General features: G+C 36.0%; 1 protein-coding gene across 2 annotated transcripts in view; it reads left to right on the top strand.

Annotated features, from left to right (window-relative positions):
* Nucleotides 1-22268, top strand: part of LOC120523740 (protein diaphanous homolog 3-like) — a 933584-nt gene that overhangs the window by 731962 nt on the left and 179354 nt on the right. For both annotated transcript variants that reach the window (XM_039745314.1, XM_039745313.1), the window contains exon 24: nt 6784-6948. In XM_039745314.1, coding sequence (XP_039601248.1) covers nt 6784-6948 — 165 coding nt within the window. The remainder of the gene's footprint in view (nt 1-6783; nt 6949-22268) is intronic.

Raw genomic sequence — 22268 nt, 5'->3', positions numbered from 1 at the left:
AAAACAGTATATATTCAAATACAGATTGTGGCAGTACTGCTAAAATGAAGAATGTCAGGATTTAGAACATTTAAAGAACCAGCTTCTATATGTACCGGTCCATCCATCACTTTAGAGAAGTGACATCCTGTGATCCATGCTCTATTGGTCACTTATGATTGCTAGTCATACATTATCTTGCGTGACTTTTTGCAGTTGATATTTATCAGGATGACTTACCCTACCTGCAGTTTATGGGTCAGTGTGCAGAGATGTGTCAAATTGTAAGATGGGAAAATTGTGAATGGTTTTTCTGCCAAAAGGCCCAACTCCTCACACTCACAATCCACCAATTTCTTTATCCCTTCACTGATGAAACATTGAGGTTAAGATATTTGGAGCCTATCATGCAGCTAGGATATACCTTTTCAGGGCAGCTATAGTAAGAAGTAAATTGCCAAGTAAAAAGATTCATATTGGACAAAGAAATAAAAAGACTGACAAGTGAAACCGGTGAAATACATTTTGTTTTGTTTTGTGTTTTTCCTTCCGATATCTCCAACTGAACAAATTGCTAATGTGTCTGTCCTCTGGCCAGAACAGCATTGCTCACATCTTGTGAGCTGGCTGCACAATCACTGTGTTATCTTAAATAAGCCATACTGTCCATTACAGAATGGGAAATAGAAAGCAGTTTATCTTGCTTAGAAAGAGATAACAACTGTCGTACTGCTTAACCATTTATTTGGCATAATTTCATTAATTAAAGTGCTACTTTTGGTTTAAAAATAGTAGATCTTGTAATGATAGGAGACAATTATGCTAAAGACGTAGCTGTAACAACATTACATGACACCCAGGCATTATGGATACACAGAAGAGACTGTTGTCATTTGTTTAAACAGGGTCTGTTGTATTGATTGCCTTGGTTGAGAATTGAGTACATAAATTAGTTTAATTGGATTCTCTTATGTGCACAGGACCAATTATATGTTTCTGTGTGGTTTTCACATGATTTGCTTTTGTGATTACTGTCAACTGTATTATATGTGAGTGTCATTCTCCCAGCAGGATGACTTGGAAAATAAACTGTTAAAGTCTGGCTGGTATGTCTTATGGATTACAATTTTAATTTACAGCTAAAGCAAAGAAAAACAAAGTTTGTGTAAAAAGACTTAATACTACTGTCAGCAATCAAAACCAAAGTCCCTGTGTGAGTATACTGCCAAGTAGCTTTGCAAATCATTAAAGATTTAAAGAGATTTTGAAAGAAGAATTTGTGTTTTTATGTATAGAAAGCAATGTATATTGTATTTAATTTGGTTCAAGAAATGACTGTCAAATTGAGCAGAAAACTGTACTTTCACTGATGATTTCTGTTGGAGTATTGTGTGAGGTTCCATGTCTGAACAGTGCTTTGGCCGCACATGTTAAAAGAATGGGTGAGGCTAGAATGATCAGGGCATGATGGGCAATTTAGCCAGGACATCAGGAAAGACCCTACTGTTTGCAAAAGATGCCCAGTGGTTTTACATCTTATCCGAATGACAGCACCATTTTTGCCAAACAGTGTCCCTATTTTTGCACTGAGGCATTAAGATCCACACATAGACCACAGGGTAAGTGCCCCAAGCTGACAACACCTCTTCCAGAAGCAACCTAAGCATTTTCTAGATAGTCTCCCATCCAGGACCAAACATGTCTAGCTATATAGATAGATTACCTGTTCTGAAAGGCAGGTGGTATGGCTGCTCCCATGTTCTTTTTGTCTATTATTTATTTTTTATTTGGTTGTTTATTCATCCCCATAATAAGCAAACAGTATTGCCTAGCATTAGTCAATGGGTGAAGTCTTCCTTGGTTGGCTTTATCAAGACTTACCAAGAAAAGTTGCTTAAGAATATAAATGGATGAAAACAAATATTTCAGCTCAGCTTCACACATAAAATCTCAAAACCATTTGAAAACACAGTGGAAATTATCCCGTTCACTTGTTTGGTAGCGAATAGATAAGCTGTCCCATTATCTCATCCAGATACCTTTCTTTTAAGTTGACACAGTTACCAAAGCACTGGAAGCTTGCTGTAACACTTATGCCAATTAGAATAACATTCACAGTGTATTTTTTGGTAAAAATGTGATTGATTTTTTACAAGTTATCATGCTGTAATTTATATACAAAACATAACTTCTCCAGCTATAAAGGTTTTGAAAGAGAAATATCTGTCTTTCATTTTCATGTATATTAGGCTAAATAGAAGTAGCAGAAAATGGCAACAAATAAGCTAAAGTTTATAAAGGATTAATGATTATATAGAACATCGATTTGCTCCATAGAATAAACACCCCTTAATTTTTCATTGTTCTTTCATCCAGGCACCTTTTAAAAGCTTTTGCTCCAACAACATTTTAAAAAGCAGTAGATAAAACAGCCTGGTCATTGCATTTTTCTTGGGGCATATCCTCCCAGAAAAGATGCTGAGGTAGCCAAAAAACACCCCTACACCTCTGAACAAGTGGTAGAGTATAAAACATTTAAATATTAGAGAAAAAAGAATGTAACTTGACTTTTAATGCTGATTTAACTTTTTGAAAAAAAAAAAAAAAAACAACAATCTGTAAAGGCATCTCATCTACATCATCAAACAAGACTCAATGATGCTATAGGAATGTGGACAGGTTTCTTATTAGGGCCGAGGTCATGGCTCTTCAGCTGCATACAGGTGACAAGGTTTGGAGAGAAAGGCCAAAAGCAGGACGACGAACCGAGTAGTACTCAGATGTTAAACTGTTGTAACTGATAAAAAGTATGATCAAGCAAGCAGTCTTGGCTGCCATTTTTTAGCATCTAAATATTATATACAAGGTGTGTGCAATAAATAACTCTGTTTTCAGAAGGTATTCAGACCCCTTCACTTTCTGCATACTTTATTGTTTTGTAGATATAATTTTATGTGGATACATTTGCCAGTTTTACCCTTCATTCTACATTCATTAATCCATAATGACAAGTTATAAGAAAAGTTTGAAAATCTATTAAATATCAAAAACTGAATTCATTCATTCATAGAAGTATTCACACCCTGTGGTGAGACACTCCAAATTATGGTCAGGCACATCCTCTTTGCTTTAATTATTGTTGAGATGTGTCTAAGACTTAATTGGAGTTCGCCTGTGGCACATTGAATGGATTGGACATTGTTTACAAAGGTCATGTCAGGACAAAAAACAATTCTTTATAGACCTTCTCAAAAATTGTGGTGAAACATAAATTAATGCAAGGTCCATTCTCAGGCGCACAGTGGCCTCAATATTTTTGAAATGGAAGAAGTTTGGAACCACAAGGATGGCTATCTAGCCAAACCGAGTGAGGTGACCAAGAACCCAATGGTTACTCTAACAGAGCTTCAAAAGTACTTTGCTGTGATAGTAGAACCTGTGGGAAGAAGTACCTTCTTTGGAGTTCTCTTGAGTAAAAGCATTTAACCACCTGCTTTGAGTCTGCCAAAAGTCATTTTAAGGACTCTGAGAGCAGTAAGAACAGCATGCTCTGGTCTGATGAAAAAAAAATTAAACTCTTAGGGTAGAACTCCAATCACTATATCTGGCAAAGACAGAACCCTGCTCACTACCTGCTTAATACCATTTGTACAATGAGGCATGGACAGGGAGACAGGTCAGAATTGAGAGTCAAATGATTGACGAAAACCTGCTCCAAGTGCATGAATTCCTGTCAGGCAGAGGCGATAGTTCAACTTTAGCATGGCAATGACCAAAAGCAGATAGCTAAGTTAATCTTGTAGTGGCTTTGGGACAGATCTCTGACTGTCCTTGAGTGGCCCAGCCAAAGTCTAGACTTGAACCCCATAGAACATCTGTGGAGAGACCTGGAGATGGCAGTTTATAGACACTTCCTATCCAGTATAACAGATCTTGAGGGATATAACAGAAAACATGGGATAAATATTCAAAATCCAAAGCTTATAGAGACTTGCCCAAGAAGACTCAACTGTAATGTCTGCCAAAGAGGCTTCGACAAAGTACTGAATTAAGGGTCTGAATACTTATACAAATGAGAAATTTCAGTTTTTGATTTTTAATAAATTTCAAAAACTTTCCTTAAACATGTTTTCATTTTGTTATTTTGGTTATTGAGTGTAGGTAAATGGGCAAAAACCTCAAATTTATCCATTTAAAATTTAAGTGTGCAGAAATTGAAGGAGTTTGAATACTTTCTGAATCCACTGTGTAAAGTTCCACATACACCCTCTTCACAGTGTTTCTCTCTGTAACCAGAAATATTCCAACAAGTTAATAAATGTATGAATGATTTTGTGCCCGGCCTTTGGCTCCAATCTTGTTTTCTCTTTTGTTTCTCTGTTTACATTTCAATGCACTATCTATTGACAAACATTGACAGTAGAATGGGTCTTACTGAAGAGCTCAATGACTTCATGGGGTTGTCATGGGATGCCACCTTTGCCACAAGTCAGTACCTGAAATTTCTGCTCTGTTAGGTCTGACTCAAATCTAAGTTCTACTGTTGTGAAGTGGAAACGTCTAGGAGCAACAACAGCTTAGTCACAAAGTGATAGACTATACAAACTCACCAAGGGGGGCTGTGGAGCGCTGACTTACATAGCATGTAAAAATTGCCTGTCCTCTGTTGTATCACTCAGAACAGTTCTAATATGAGCACAAGAACTGCGCATCAGAAACTTCACAAAAAGGCTTTTTCATGGCCAAGCAACTGCACACAAGCTTAAGGTCACTAAGCGCAATGTCAGCTGGAGTGGTGCAGAACATGCAGCTGTTGGACCCTGGATCAATTGAAATTAAATGAGTAAGTCTCTTTTTTAAGGTAAAGTTCAGACAAAGAAGGCTCCATAACCCCTTGTATTAAAGTGTGTAGTGTGAGTATGATTAGGAAACTGATTAGCACATGAGGTCAGCGTAGACTTGCTACAAAAAAGTAAACAACATGACACAACTTCTGATAGCTTCATCCAATCTGGAACAGAAAAATGTGAAAATAATAATTCACATAATTCATAATTTCACATATTTAACTTAATATTTCCATTATGGAAATTTTAAGACAAGAGAAATGTGGCAAAAAAGAATGTGTTTAACATGCAGCATTCACCCCAGTATACATTGTACTAGAATTTTTTTATATGTAGAAATACAGCCAGAAAAGGAGCCATTGGAACACTGCAGTCATTGTTAAGTTTTTCATTGGGGGGTCACTGACGATTGTAGTTCCTTTTCAGTGGAGTAAGGGGGCATTCTTCTTGCAGATGGGCTCCTGGCTTGGGAATTCTAGACTGACCTTAAACATGTTCAGTAAGCTTTTTGTGACTAGTTCCAGGTATGGCCTTCAACACCCACATGTTTAACCTATTGAGTGAGTGAGCTATTTGAATGTGCTTTATATGAACTGTGCTCTTCTAACACCCTAACATACCACGTTCTTTTGACTATCCTTGTACAATGCATCGGTTGTAATCCATTAAGGTCCCTGCCTAAAAGAGTTGTCTTTCCTTTAAACTACATGCATGCATTCCAAGCATAATTAGTCTCACAAATCACAATATCAAATAACTGTTTTTCAGTTCTGGCTACACAGATACAAGAAATCAAGAGAAAATGTCCACTGTTGTAATCACAATAAACACATTATACCTCTTTATTAGCTAACCAAGTGAAATTCATGGGTGGCCTCTTACAGTTTTTTTTTTCATAACTGTAAAAATTTCTTTGAAAGCACACAATGTCTGAGTAACAGGTTATCATATTATGAAATAAGAGCACAGAATAGTAGAGGTGGCACTGAAATTAAGAGTGTGAGCTGTCGTATAGTGTGTGTAGATGAGTAAGGGTTACAAGGCTTCCAACATGGACCACTTTGTTATAAAAGGGTCAATAATGGGGATATCATTAAAATACCTTAAACATTTTAGGCAGATTAAAGGAGCATTTTCTACACACATCACCTCTTTATTATATCTTGCCTTAGGGTTGCAGGAATTATCAGACTGCTGCTTCTTTCATGCTTATTATTTGATTATTTGTTTAATGCTTTTTGAACATTTTTTCATTTAAATTCAAACTTTTAAAAGCAAACTTGTGATTGATTAAAGAAAAAAAAAATCCATGACGCAGAAACTGTTTGTTTTGACTTACTTTGTAAGCCTAGCATAGCTCATCAGTCCTTTCTCAATTAGAATTTTAGAAAATGTTGACAATTTGAGATTTGAAGGTTCTTGAAGTACTATCCATCACTGTTGTTGATAACTTATTCCATAAATCTCTATGTGAAGAAACAACTCTTTAGCACATCTTACAGTTGCTTGAAGAATAATAAACTTTGGAAATATTGTTGTATCTATTTTTAGGTCTAAAACAGCCGTCATTTCATACTCAGACAAAAATATCTCGGAGATGTAGGTATTATTTTAAACTGCAGTGGTTGTTAGCCCATCCATGAAAAAGAGCAGCCATAGTCTTACCCATTACCCTTGATGTAAGTCAATCAGTTTATATCCGCTGTTTGTATTGCTAAACATTACCCTTTTATTTGCATATTGCAGTTTTAGTAAGTAAAATTCAGCTCCCATATGTCTGTTTGTATACTTTTTCTGAAGAATACCAATAGGCAAAATAATCACTGTAAAAAAAAACTGAGATTTAAAGGCATTTAAAACAATATGAAATCCGTATATCTTTATAGCTAATGTGTGTTGAATTATGTGTTGTTTTCTTCATAAAGTCCTGTATTTTCTTCCTTAATCACACGTGAACAGTTTTGCCAAATATGCTAAAGAGCATTACCAGAAGCTGGTGATCATGCATAACAACATGGGGCTACTTTACCAAAATCTCGTTCAATACTTCGTGATTGATTCCAAGAAGACAACAATTGAGGAGTTCTTCACTGACATCAGCAATTTCAGGTCCATGTTTATGGTATGTATGTATCTTATCTAATTGTTTACATTATGCAGGTGAAATAGTGCTTTTAGTCTTAAATATTGGGACAATTAAAAAAAGAAGCACTAGTCCACTGGTCTTGTACAAACCACAACAGCTATTTAGTTCAGGATATTCATTTGGTCTGGTACTTAAAACCAGTGCTGCTAAAAGTGCTCCTCTTACACTTGTTTAGCTGGCTTAGACATTCCCCAGCTGTTTTCCAGCTTTGACATTTTACTGCTGAGCATCCAGCTGAAAGCACTCTTAGATATTGTCAAGCAGCTTATTTATGAAAAGCACATTTAAAAATCACAAACCTGGTGTGTATGAATAGGAATTGACAGTCCGAGAAAAGAAAGAAAAGACATGCTGATTTTCTGCTGCTATTAATGGACATTATACAACCTCTCTTTAAATCCTTTTGTCTGATTGGTGGACTGTTACTTGGAATCATGTTGATATGAAAGCAGAAAGGCACAATGCTGTGTAGGTTGTTGCATAATGAGTGGGTCCCCCTGGGAAGTTTTCTTATCAGGCAGCAACCCACACACTCCAAGAGTGTTTTATAGCCAATAAAAATTATTTCTGAGATTTTGAAGGAATACCTAAGGTTACAAAGGTTTTATATATTTGTGTGTATGTGTGTGTGAATACCCTTGGTATAAATGTACTTCTGGACTGTATAAAATGAAAATATCTTTTCAGGTTTGCAAAGATTTCTTGCTAAAGAGATGTTATTGTCATTTTGTCCAAAAGAAGTGTTAAGTATCCTGGCGGTGGTGTTTAGTAGAAGAATGCTTCACAGTATCACAGAAAACCTGAGAAGTAAACTACAAATAAAAAAAAGTATGTTGTTGGTATCAGAAAATGTTTTTAAAATGAAATATGAGGAAACTGAGTGTTGCATTTCTAAACAGCTTGTTTTCACAAACTGGACTTTTTTTCTGGATATAACCCTCTAAATTAAATGTTTTCCTTTTATCTTTCCAATGTACAGTAGTAGGTGACAACTTTACAGCTGTTATGTTTCTTAGATCCATAAGCCAGTGTATGAAAATATTTTTTCCATTAATTTATTAAGTGAATACGAACTTATTACTGTGACAGCTCTTACTATCTGTTGATACCCAAGTGCTTGTCCCTAAAGCAAAAAATGTTTTGGATTTCTCTGATGTCTTTACCTGAGTTAAGTTTATTGGCACATTAGTTGCGGAGGTGAGTTTTACTTATTAGAGTACAAACAGGACATCTTGATAACATTCCCAAATAACTTTCATACTTTGCATTGTTGCCGTGTTGCTCAGGGTTCAAACTAAATGTTTGAATTTTTTTCTTTTTTTGAAAAATGTTATTAGTATTGAAGTCTTATATAACAATAATATTAACTTTGAGAAAACCTCAATTACTAGGACTAATTATTTACTTAAAGTTTCTTCTATATGGGTACCAAAAAAAAAAACTTCTCCTTCTGTTCCCAAACATTTGTTAAAATTAGTTTATTCCAAAGGTTTTGCTAGAGTACAGCGCATTTACTTGACTGCTTTAATTTAAGTGACAGTTTCAATGAAAAAGACAAAAATAAATTTCTTTCCAAGGTGACAGTAAATCCCAGCTGCGTTGGCACTAATGAAAGAAGCCAGTAATTTTCCTTGCAGTTATCACTTACCTAATTAATAATGAATGACTGATTGATTGATTGATTGATTTGTACTTTATTTTCTCTAAGTTTTGGGTGTTTCATTTAGCAAAAAAAAAAAATCAATCATTGTTTATTTATACACAGTATAACATGTCCAAACAGATTTATTGTCTGGGGATGGTTGCGGTGCAAACACTCTATATGAATACAGTGTGTGTGTTATACAGTATGCGCCTTTGTCAGACAAGGTGGAATTTCCACTACAAAAGGCGTCTGTAATAACTGGGCCTAATCAGCCTCTCAGTGTGAGGTGTTCTGGCTTCATAACCAAACTGTTTAATCAGTTGTAGTTTTAATAAAGTGGACTGGTGTTAAAGATAATGGGAACTAATTAGCACACATGCCTCATAATATAGCCCTTGAGTGGGCAGATCACTGTGTGACCCATCAGATCTGATTTCATGCTTTCTTGCCTCAGCTTGCTTTTTGCTTTCATTTACAGTTTCATACCTTGCTGCTTTCATAAAAACATGATGCAAAATGTGTTTATTGCCAACTGAGAAGTAGATAACAACTTGTCGTTCAAGTCATCAATTTTGTTTTGCATCCAATTAATTTAAAGGTAGTTGTTCTGACTTTGGAAATTAAATGCATTTCTATTGTATTTGTTTCCTCCTTGAAAGATATAATCATCCTGGTAGCATTCTTTTTAAAAGCATCTTGTAAATAAGTGTTTTTGTCACCTGACCTACAACACAGCTTTTTGTATCTGTTACTTACGTATAGAAACCTTCCATAGTGAGACTTCTGAAAATCTGTTGCCTTTATTAGCAGAATTTATCCAATGTATTTAATGCTCACATCACTGATTTATCATTAAAATATTTTTCCTTAAATTTAATGAGCATTTATTTTCAGCCTTCTTGATATTAACCCCAAGCTTGATTCAGGCTTGGAATTTTGCATAAATATGGTAATTCCAGAGTCAGACTCAGTATGACACGTAGTGATCCACTTTACAGTGTTAAGCCTGAACAACTCACGACACTCTACAACTACTGCCATGCATTTTTCCACTCTTAAGGTAACTCATTATTATTGATAAGTGAGGCAGTGCCTTCAATCAAAACACCGGCCAGTTTTAGAACCAACCACTGGTTGAATCAAGTGCTAGTAGTGGCAATGTGAATTGGTCATCAGATATTGACATAACCATGTAACTGATGCATATGGCACTGTATGACCAAACCACTGCGATATGCCTGGTGAATTCAATCACCTGAAGGTTCACCGTGGTGCAAGTAAATTAAGGTTTAAGGTTTCTTTATTTAGTTATGTTTGCACAAGAAAACATGAAACTTGCCTTCTCAGTTGCATCTAATAACAGACAGAATGAAATAAAACAGACAAATAGAAACAAGAAAGGTTAAGGTAAGGCAGTTAGATTATACATATTTACAAAAAAAAAAAAAGGTTACAGGATATATATCAAAACCTTAATCATTATCTCCGATATTTCTTATTAAAAAGTCATATGGCACTAGGAGGAAAGGAGTTTCTGGAGTGATTTGTTTGAGTGTTCAAAGCGACTGTCCTTCCTGATTTACTGAACTTTAGTTCTACATGTAATGGATGTCTGTCTTCAGTTGAGATGATTTTCAGTTTCTTTAACATGGCCCTCTGACACATACTAGTCAGATCATCCACATCAGCCCCAATTACTTTAGCTGCGTACTTCATAATCTGCTGGAGCTTTTTTGAGTTTTAGTTTGTCAGACTATTCAGGCAATGAAACTGAAAGTGATCACAGACTGGATCATACTGCGATAAAAGGACAACATGAGGTCCTTGTCTACTTTAAATAGTTTGAGTTTATGGAGGAGAAATAAGTGCTGGTTGCATTTAGAGAATAATTTTATTGTATTTGTATTCCAGTTAAGATTTTTATCTAGGTTAGTTCCTAAGTATTTATATTCAGTCACTATTTCTACCTCCTCTCCTAGAACTACAATGGGTGAGCATATAGATTTCTGAGCTGCCTTCTAATGAATGCCATGTGAACTGTACGTTTGTGACTGTTTCAAAAACATATCATACACTTACTACTGTATTTTTGCTGACACTTGAGTATGTTTCTGTTACAGGAAATAACATTTTTTTATTGTTGGAAAAAAAATCAATGTAAACATAATGCTATGGAGGTTAAAACTGCAGTGGATATCCTCTTTATTTTGATGAGTTCCACTAATGAAGTTATGGCCAGAGCCAGAACTGGTCTGTTTGTTGGCAGTCATGTAATGCTAGTTGAATGATATTGAAGCATTTTTAAACCCACTAAAATTCACAAATATGTTCGGTAATCAGACAGTATAAAGTAGCTGATTACTTTATTCACCTAGGCCAGCATGGCTCAAAGTGGGATCAGTGAAACATGGCAAGGGAGTCTGCAAAATAATTGTTAAAATTTGGTAAGTGATTCATAAATATCATGTATACTTGGTGTGTACCAACATTCTGGTTATTCTCTGTTTCATTTATTTTAAACAATCACTATCAGACTTCCAATTAAAATGTAAAAGTAATGCCCTTTTTTTAAAGAAACCATACAAGCGTTAAACAATGTACAAAGTTTCCAGAGAGCATGGCCACGTATGAATGCGAAAGGAATGTCAACATATCCACAAACACTGTTTTCTGATAGCCGATCAAAGCTAGACTAGTCAAGTGTCTGCATTGTCAAGTGAAAATAAGCCATTTCCACCTGAAAAGGATAATATGGTTGACAATTATATAGAGTTTGGCTTTGTGAGTACTCATACCTCAGCACCCTATCAAGACAAAGTATAGGGCACATTTGCATTTGTGGAGGATGATATTCAAAGTCTGCTTATTATCCATCACTCCCAGAATTGAGAAACTATGCAGTCAGAGACAAGTACACCTATCTGACTAATTTACCATGTATATGATCACTGAAGGTACAATATATCCAAAAATATGGTGTAATGCAGTTCTGAATCTAAACACTCTGAAAAGGTGTTTTACTTTCAAGAGTTCTGTGCATTTTCGATGGATTTGCCTGCTTCTCACCAGATTCAAAGGCTACCACATCCCAAATCCTACCATCAGTTGTCAATACTTTGCTGGTCAGATTTTCCCACTGTTTTGTAGTTTGTGTCGCTTGCTATTTGTTTTTATGTTTTGCAGCATTTTCTTTATGTTCTGTGCATCCATTCCGATACCCCATCTATTACTGAAACAGTTCAGTTCAGGGTCACGAAGTGTATCATGGCGGGGACTAGCACTGGATAGTTGTCTAGTCCACCTCAGGGCACAGTCACTCCAAAATAGTAACATAAAATCATCTTTGGAGTGTTTATCTTAATTTAGATACATGCAGTAAGTAAAACCTGCACATCTCACAGAGATAGGAACTCATAAATCAGGAGCTATGAGGTAGAATCATTCCCCACTACACTGTCATGGTGTTAACCTATGTTATACCTTTATGTTTACAAAGTAATACCAGCTTGTTTGATATATCACCCATAAGCTAGCATATCCTCATAGTGTCTGTTTCAGTTAACCAACTAAACCTAAGGTGTGTTATTAGTTTTTCTAAACATTAATAAAAACCTATGTGCACTTAAACTTGTTGCTCATTTTGCAGCTGCATTTGTCATTTGGTTTAATCAAACCTTTTGTTCAGAACAGAGAGCTCTGTTACCCATATATGTGCCACATTTCTTTAAACTTGCATCCTGTTGCCTGTCTTCTAACTGGGCACATGTGGTCAACTATCACTTGACCAATTCTGCTACTTTCATCCTGTTACATGAGTCTTTCACTACACATACTCCTTTAAATTGCTATTATTTTTTATAAGTTTCTGGTCAACTTTGCAAAATTATACTACCTAATTAACAGTTAATTCCATCAAGTTCTTGAAACAGCATTTTTAGGGCACTAAAATATCAAAACCACTCATAAACTTTTTGAAAGTTGTATTTTTATAAATGTGCCACCTAAACCTTACAAATATTAAAGTCTTTTGAGGTCACTTTTCAGCTTTGACCAAGTACAATGAGACAAGCCTGTAAGTGTGAAAATCATTAATTCTGATTAAGTAGTGACAGGTTATGGAAGTAACGATGCAACATTACAGCATTAAAAGACTAATTGTTATAGAATCTTGCAGAGCCAAGTTCTTTTGACTTTCGATATAATGATAATAAGTAGGGAGCAAATTAATTGTGGCTTGAAGTTATTAAACAATATGAAGTGGCATTGACAATTCAAGTTGTGATATTATCAGGTCCATTACTGTTGACTCCAATTAGGATCTGGACACTTCAGTCTAGTGACAATAAACAGAGAGTTATGTATATAAAGTGCCAGTAGGCATGTGGCACAGTCATTTTTTTAATTCTTAATGTCAGCTCTGTGTATACTGTAGGTCGGAGCTTTTCTTTTACTTTCAGCATTTTGTGACAGAGTGTTGTTTTTAAAAATTCTGAAGTGGTTATATAAGAAGATTGGCTGTTAGATTATTTAGCCAGGCAGCTGTGTCTTAGATGATGGACTGTGTGAAGATAAAAAGAATGAAAACCCGAGGCATGGGTCAGATGTGATAATCTTGCTAAATAAGCAGCATTTGGGTAGTTAATTAATCTTGTGTTATTCAACCTCTGTATGAGTTTGTAATGTTTTTTTCACTTCAAAACACTTTACATGTGCAGCATATGTTCTATATTGTTCCAATTTAACTACATAACAATAACCTAGTAAGGTGTATGCCTTTAAGACTTTGATAGTAACAGGAAATGTAACTGTATTGTGCCGTTACATGTAACTTATTACCAACAAGACAATTTTTTCTTCCAGTGTTGTGATTGGCAGGCAGTGTAGCTTCCTGGGTAGATATTTATAAAGGCTTCACTGACACACTGCTGTCTTTCTTCTACTGCCAGCAGAGCTGTACTTACACCGGAAGGTGGGCTATGCCTCAGTTACAACTCAGTATTATTGGTTAGCTGCATTTATTTTCCATCTGTAGAATGCATGGTTACAGTATATAAAGAATTTAGCGCAGGGCTATTCAATTACAATTTTAGTTGTGCTAGATTTTCAAACCAAGAAATTTAGCTGGGCCAGACATTTTCAAACAAACTTCAAACCAACACAAATTCATGTATTGAAAAACAAGTAATGTTTATTCATTGATTCCCTTTTAGATTTGGTCACATTTGACACAGGAACATCAAAAAGTGCATAAAAAAAACAATAAAAAGCTGTTATTGAACAGAATCTGAGGTAGTAGCAATATTTTTTTTCCACATTTGGAATAAAAAAAATCAACATTTTGGTCATATCTGACAACATCTCAAAGTGCATAAAAACAAAAATAGTGTACAAATTAGTGCACAGTATTAACAATAACATTTGTTTCCCTTTTGAAATAAAATAAGCATCTGACGTAGGAACATCACAAAGTGCATAAAACACAATAGAATAGAATAAAGAAAAAACTATCAAAGCTATCAGTGCACAAACCCATTACAAGTGATAACAGTAACTAACTCACATGAATACAACTTCTGCGGCACACTGAGGGAACATATGTTTGTTTTAAATCACCAAATGTGTGATTAGCACTCCATTTTTGTAAACAAAAAGGTGTGGTACGCATTTGTAGTGTTTGGATCAAGTTTGAGGTACTGTGAAGATATATAGAGGCCGGGGGTCCTAGTGCTACATGTTTTGTTTATTTGGTGAAAAAACATAATGTTTAAAATTTGAAATTGATAAATCATCAAGTATAGTAATAATAGTTCTTTACTTACTACACAAAGCCCTTTGCAAGCTCCACGCATTGAGGACCTGAGGCAGAGGCACTTTCAATATGCCTCCAACACTGGTGTACTGTGCTACATAATCTTGTGGTTGACAGTTTAAGATTACAAACACAGAATTTCCAAAATCAAGTAATATTAGTAGCAGGTTAATAATGAGCTCTGCATTTTACAAAAAAATTATTTAGTTCCTCAAAGTAATCAGTGCATAATTGAATTGTGTTTAAGAACATTCCATCCATCCATCCATCCATTACCCAACCCACTATATCCTAACACAGGGTCACAGGGGGTCTGCTGGAGCCAGTCCCAGCCAACACAGGGCGCAAGGCAGGAACAAATCCCGGGCAGGGCACCAGCCCACCACAGTTCATTGAGTTGTATTTTGTTATAATATTAGCAACAGAAGACAAGTAGACAACTGTTTCTGTTTTTAAGAAAGCCTCAGAATGATGTCAGAATGAATATATACTTATTTTAATTATAATTCCAGCAGGTCGAATGTACGTCAAATTACTGAGTGTGCCTTCTTTAATATTTTATACTAATATGTTAAAATATTTTGTTTTCTTACGTCGTCTTCTTCTTTCAGCTGCTCCCATTAGGGGTTGCATAAATCTTGAATATATTTAACTTCTAAAACTCTTCTAAGACTGTTCTAAAGCTGTTCTATGAGGAAAGTGAACAGTTCACTCATGAATTTCCAGAAAGCTTAGATAATCTGTTTTGTAGAACATTTAAAAACTATGTGTGTGCACACCCACAAAATGAAGAGTGGTATTATAGCTTCCAAAATTACTCCTTCCTCAAAAAAAATTATACTACGATAATTCCTTACCCCAGCCACACATGCTGTAGATTTTATTTTTTACACAAAGATAGCTGAATGTTGTATCCCAAAATAAAAATATTATGCCCTTCTGGCAATGCACATGGATTATATTTTTGCCGACTTAAGTGCACTGTAGTATTTTATGTATTTGAAACTCAGAGATAATTAAGGTTCTTCAGGGTAGGATGCTTTGCTTGCATTCCATTAATTTAAACTGGTTGTTTGGATTTATGTGACCATTTTTTTCTGATATTTAAAACCTGTGCTTCAATGTACCATATATTTACTCATATAAGCATACTTGCTATAATTAAAATAAAATTCTGTTGTCAGTTTGTCTTTTCTCCATACATTCATATCTGAAAGTACAACATGACAGTGTTAACGTTAAAATGAACAAGCCTCAGGCAAACATTTATTTTAAAGGTAACTGAGAAGGTAACACAACAGTAAAGAGCCTTCCTTGTATGGCAGTTCATTTATAACCAGGTGAAACAGATGCAGAATGAGAAAAACAGGCAGTAAGCAACACTCTCAGGTAACAGTTAAGTACATTTAAAACATAAAACAAAATGCAAATACAATACTGTATGTCATTCATTAAATTATAGTTCTTCGTAGACCTCAATGAAAATGGCTTAAATAACTCCAACTTTATAGAAACAGTGTGTGATATATTAGCCAGCCGGCAAAGAAACAAGAAAGAGAGGACAGGGCCCGGGCCAGTCAAAGCTGGTATTGAGAGAGTAAATAAAATATACTATACTATACATCTGCAAAGGTCGGTCCCATTTACAGGCCATTGTGGGAAGGTGAGACATGTACTACCTCTTGGCGTTTTGCATTATAAATTTACAGGAAGACACCAAAGGGCAGGGCCATAGGAGAGGAAAAAAGAGAAGTTTGAGGTGGGGGAATGCAGATAATATTCTGTCATGACACTAGAAGTCAACAGCTGCATGGGGTACTTGATCTGGTAAAAGAGGATTAACAGAAGGACAGAGCTCTGGACATAAGACATTTTTCTGTATTGCATTTTTAGAATTAGGACTTACATGAAGCTAGGTCTTTTTGTCCAGCATGATACATTGCAACACATGGCCTGGAAATGTAAGGGCTGGAAGTGTGTTTCCCTTTTAAGTATTCAGACTATGGTCTAAGCAGCCGAGTTTTTTGAGAGCTGCCGAGCATTCAGGGTTTAGTGTTCTCAGTAGTTGCTAGAGGGCATTGTGGTTGGTGACCATAAGACTTTATACTTTGGTCTGTTATCTAGAAGTAAGGCTAAGTTGTAGCTGATGATTAATATTCTGTTGAACCTAATGCTGGGAGGCGAGCTGGGCAGAGGCATGCTGATTGAAGGAAAGAAGGGCGGAAATGAAAAAAAAAACAGTGTAGAAGATGAAAACAGGTGTGCATGTCTGCTGTAGCGTGTAGTAGGCAAGTCAACTTTATATCACAAGTAACAGGAAGGATTGGTGTATGGAGCACATTTATTCCTTGTATTGTAGTGTCAGACTGGCCACATTTACACACAGGGCTACTGCTATAGAGTCTGTAGGACTGCTGACATTTTGTTGCATTTTGAAATGCACAAGTGGTTATCTAGTGATTGCACAAATGTGCTGTGGCAGCAAAAGTTCTTCTGACGAACTTCTGAAAGAAAGTCGAGGGCCACAGTGACTGTGCCTACTTACGTGAATTCATAGATTGATCCATTACAGCAAGCTTCCCTGGCTCAGAAGCAGTAGACCACCCCAAAGCTTAAGGCTCAAGCTGCCAGACATTTGCCCTTGCTATGAGCTTCTAATGTTAATAGTTGATTTTGATTTGGATTGGCATCTAGCATTACAGCAAAATAACTCCAACTTTGAAACAATGCAGTCTACTATTACTCTCAAATGTCTGTCCTTCATTTATGTTCTAGTTTAACATAGCTGCCATTCTTCCGTCTGAACGTTTCTTGTAGATTATGTGTGTGCAGTCTGTTTCTCTTAAGGTGATAAAGATGATGACACAAGATGCCTGGAGAACTCTATGAAGTTCTTGTAGACTTCCTTAAACGCCTTATGACTAGTGGGTGGGCCACATATTGGTTGGTGGAAAGTGCTCTTCTGCTGCTTGTTTGTAGTTATTCTGTCATACTGTGGAAGAATTAACTTTGCATTTCTTTGTGTCTGTCTGGTAACTTGTCACACACTCATGGACATAAACGCTCATTCTTCTAAGCACCACAGTTACTCCAAGCATGACACATTGCCACACAACCACATTGTTAAAACCAGACTAGGCAAAGTTTGTCGTCTTTATTTAAAGCTAGCCAGTGTTTTTCTACCCTAGGAAATTTCATTTTTATTTGCATTTATTGATATAGATATTGAGATTTCTTCATTTTCTCATTGTAACAGATATTATAAAATCTGGGGAATACTAATTATTTCAGTGTTCTGTAATAGGGCCAAAGCTTTGAACCCCTGACAGTATCAATTAAACTAAAAAAGAAGGCTCACTATTTGTTCTTTGTTTGTATCTCTTTAAAAACACCTAATTTGTTGAGATTGTTTACTTTGCTTACTTATGTGATGTAGCTTGAAACACATTGGCTAACAGGGATTAAAAAGTTTTTATTTTACTGCCTCATCAAATGATGAGTTACTCTTTCAGAATGCTTTGCCTATATACTGTCTTGCTACTGCATATTCTCTACATTTGCTTGAATTAAACACTGGTTTCTCAGTGTCAGAGTAAATCCACATAGGCTGGTAAGCTTCTGCAGTGCAAGCCACTGTATTTTTTTACTTTTACTTATTTTAATATTCATCTTGCTTTCAAACATTCCCAAAAGATTCACTGGCAAACCTGGCCGCACTTGTATATCAAATTCCAGAGCTTTTATTTTGAGCTTGTCCTACACTGCAGTTCCCTCTCTATTAGCTCTGATTTTATCTTAGCATGCAGGTTTATTATGAGCTGACTTTGATACCAGCCTGAGGGTGACAGGTTTGGACCCTGCATATATTGAGCATCATTTTTTCAGGCTTATTTGCTCAGCATTCTTTTATCTTCTGGAGCTTGCCTTATTGTTTCAGTTTTGCTGTTCATTGCCTTGAGTTCACAAAATTAAATGTTACTAATAGGCCATTTTAATTACTAAACATAACCCAGGAGAAAACAGTAAATAAACACAGTGTGAATGTATACATTTTGAAAAATTAGAAGACCCATTACAAAGGAAAATGTTGATTTAATGTCATTAAAAAAAATTAACTTGCTGTGTATTGTGAATTCTTTGCATTGGATGCTGAATCCTTTCACTTTGAACCTCTTACCTACTTTGATCTCCATGATTACGCTCAACCTTTACACTGCCCAGAGGTTTAACTGGCATTTTATGAGGACAGGGAGGGCACCTGCTGTTCTTAACTCTCTTTTTAGTATTTTCCTTTTACCTTAAGGACAGTCAGTACAAGAAGATGAAACAATCTAGGACAGACAAGGGGCATGCTTTAAATTAAACAATCTTATATTAATCTGATTAACCAATTTCTTTTTTGAAATAAAAACATTTTTCGTAATGTTCACAATATTCCACTTTATAAATAAAGGTTTTGTTCACATATAAATGTTGCCATTTCAAGTGTCACACATGGCCCAAATTTCATACTGCTAGGATTGTTGCTAAACATGTTCCTGTCTTAAAAAAGTAGAAAGCAGCATTCCAGTTAAAGTGCCATTTAAAATCCCCTGACTTACATATTCTATATGTTGTTCCTCTGTTGTGTTATATTGTAATGAAAATGCACTTTGTCTCAATCTCACAATTATTCCTTCAGTGGTGTGATATACAGTTTTCAAAACATCTTCCAGCCTTTTAAGAAAAATGAAAACACAGGTATACTTTAAAGAAAACTGTACGTTAGTAGTCATTGAAAAGATATAGGCTTTTTTTAATTAAAGATGTAGAGAAAAGCCAAGCAAAATGACACCTTTTATTGGCTAACTAAAAAGATTACAATATGCAAGCTTTCGAGGCAACTCAGGCCCCTTCTTCAGGCAAGATGTAAGTTAATTTTATCTTAATTTTATTTTATCTGCCCAAAGCAGACAGTTTTTTTAAGAAGTCAGTGGGCCCCTTACCTGAGGGAACCTTACTGGCCACAATGGATGTTGAGGCCCTGTATACAAACATCCCCCATGATGATGGCATACTGGCATGTGAAACGTACCTCGGACAACATGATTTACCCACAAAGTCAGTAATAGAAATGATAAAATTCACTCTGACACATAATCTATTCTCTTTTGGACAAGATTGCTACTTGCAACAAATGGGGACTGCAATGGGCTGTCGGTTTGCACCTCACTATGCAAACCTATTTATGGCAAAATTGGAGGAAGATTTCATGTCAATGTGCATCTTAAAACCAATGTTATATCTCCGTTACATAGATGACATCTTCATAATCTGGACTGCCAGTGAGAAGGACCTCCTCCATTTTCATAATGAATACAATTCTTTTCACCCCAACATAAAGCTGAAGCTGAATTACTCAGAAACAGAAGTCAGCTTCCTTGACACCACAGTTCAACTGAAAAACAACACCCTTGTAACTTCTGTTTTTCACAAACCAACAGACAGACGGACCTACCTAAGAAGTGATAGCTTTCACCCCAAACATATAAGGCGCTCCATTATTTTTAGCCAAGCAATACGGTACAATCAGTATTTGCTCAGACCCGACAGACCGGGATCAACAACTGCAGGAGCTCAGACAAGAATTCATCAAACAAGGTTATACCCACAAAACAACAGACACTCAAATACGAAGAGCTACTGCCATACCCAGAGAGAACCTTCTGGAATATAAAAACAAAGACAACAAGAACCGCATTCCCCTTGTTGTCACCTACAACCCACATCTTGAAACACTTGAAAAACTATAAAGGAACTTCAGCCAATACTAAACAACGACCAAACACTAAAAAATGTATTTCCTGAACCTCCTCTCCTGGCATACAGACAACCACCAAACCTTCAGCAACTAATTGTCCGAAGCTCCCTAAATGAACCAACAGAAAATGGCACATCTCCCTGCCTACAGAAAAGATGTAAAACGTGTGCCCACATCTACAATACAGACCGTATAATTATACCAAACTCCCGACTTGAACATCACATAAAGGGATCATTTTCCTGCAGATCATCGAATGTTATCTACCTAATTCTCTGCATGAAATGTCCTGACACTACACTCTATGTGGGAGAAACTGGACAAACACTCCGCCAGAGAATGAATTTACACAGATTCCACATTAAACATGGCAACACAGATGTTCCTGTAGCGGCCCACTTCAACAGCCATGGACACTGTGAGAGGGACTTTAAAGTCACAGTGCTTATGGGCAACTTTAAAACGCAGCAAGAGAGAAAAGAATCGGAAGTTAAGCTCATGTTAAAATTTAATACATTACAGCATGGCTTGAACAGAGACAAGAGTTTTATAGCCAGATATGAAGACTGTTTGCATCTCTCAGACTGACACAGACAACCTGACTACAGATCTGCATTGTTTTGAAAAACTTCACAAACTTCAAAGGACTTTATTGGACAGTTATCTTATCTAAAGATCTTGACCATACATTGTTCTTCTATCTCCTGTTAAATTAATCTTAGCCTGAATGAACCTATTAATTTTTTACATTTAAGAGTTTTCATTCAAAAATTTACCATTGTTGTTTCTTGTCCTAGTGTGTGGATATAAACTCAGGGCACTTCAGTGTCTGTATTACATCTTGCCTGAAGAAGGGGCCTGAGTTGCCTCGAAAGCTTGCATATTGTAATCTTTTTAGTTAGCCAATAAAAGGTGTCATTTTGCTTGGCTTTTCTCTACATTCATAATGGCTAACACGGTACAACAACTTAATTAAAGATGAAATGAGACTTCTTTTAGAATCTCATCAGAAATGCCATTTGACATCTAAAACCAAGACTATAGCAATCTGTTTGGGTATATTCATTTTCAATTTTTTTTTTTTTTTTTAACTCTGGGCAGCAAATTTTCCCTAACACTATGTAAGCCTTCCTCCCACATCTCCAAAGACTTTTGTTTTAGTTATTTAGCTGTTCTACATTTGCTCAGTATAAGTGTGGTTGACAACTGATGGCTAAGGTGGACTGATGTGCATTGACATTTGATTGTGCCTTGTGTCTCATGCTGCCAAGATTGTCTCTGGACCACAGCCATTCTTTATTGAATTGATCAGGTCTGAGACTGTTATATTGTGTTAGTTAGTGATTCATTTCACAATCAGTCACATTAAGCAAATATTTTAAACTAAGAATACATGTTCAATCAGTATGTGTCTTCACTGGTCAAAGATTTTGACAGTTTGCTTGCAAATAGTAGTATTTGTCCAGGGATATTGGTGCTTTGCCGTGTAACTGTATTATATTTTTATTAGAATCAGTAAAGGCTTTATGAAGCACTCAGGCATTGATTTACATAACTGTAACTTAAACTGTGTGTATGGTTACAAAAAATGCAATCAAAAAGACATTTGACCGTCGTTTTAAACCTGGCTCTCTATTTTCCAAAATGTAATTGACAATTTTCTCAATGTTACTAGAAGTAGAAGACATATTCCAGTACTAATGTGTCTCATTTGTGAAGAATGACTGAAAGACCAAACATTTATGCAGCTTAAGTAAGTGGAAACCAAGAAAAAGTTCCTTGTAAGCATTTAAATGATGAGTTCATCCATTCACTGAATCACCTTAGTCCAAGTCTACAGTTGGAGGCACCAGAAGCTAGACAGAGTCACACTGTGTCATACCAGGATGTTACCATTTAACCCAGTATAATTTTTTGGTGAGTCAAAGGAAAACTGAAATTCCCAAAAAGCACATTCAGGCATTGGGAGAATGTAGAAGCCTCACACAGGTGGGATTTACACTCGGTCTTCTAGAGTTGTGAAGCAGTGGTGCTAAACACGA

Source organism: Polypterus senegalus, chromosome 2 (assembly GCF_016835505.1).
Source record: "Polypterus senegalus isolate Bchr_013 chromosome 2, ASM1683550v1, whole genome shotgun sequence".
Lineage (NCBI taxonomy): Eukaryota > Metazoa > Chordata > Cladistia > Polypteriformes > Polypteridae > Polypterus > Polypterus senegalus.
The sequence above is the reverse complement of the archived record's forward strand: the minus strand, read 5'-3'. Positions and strand labels throughout refer to the sequence as shown.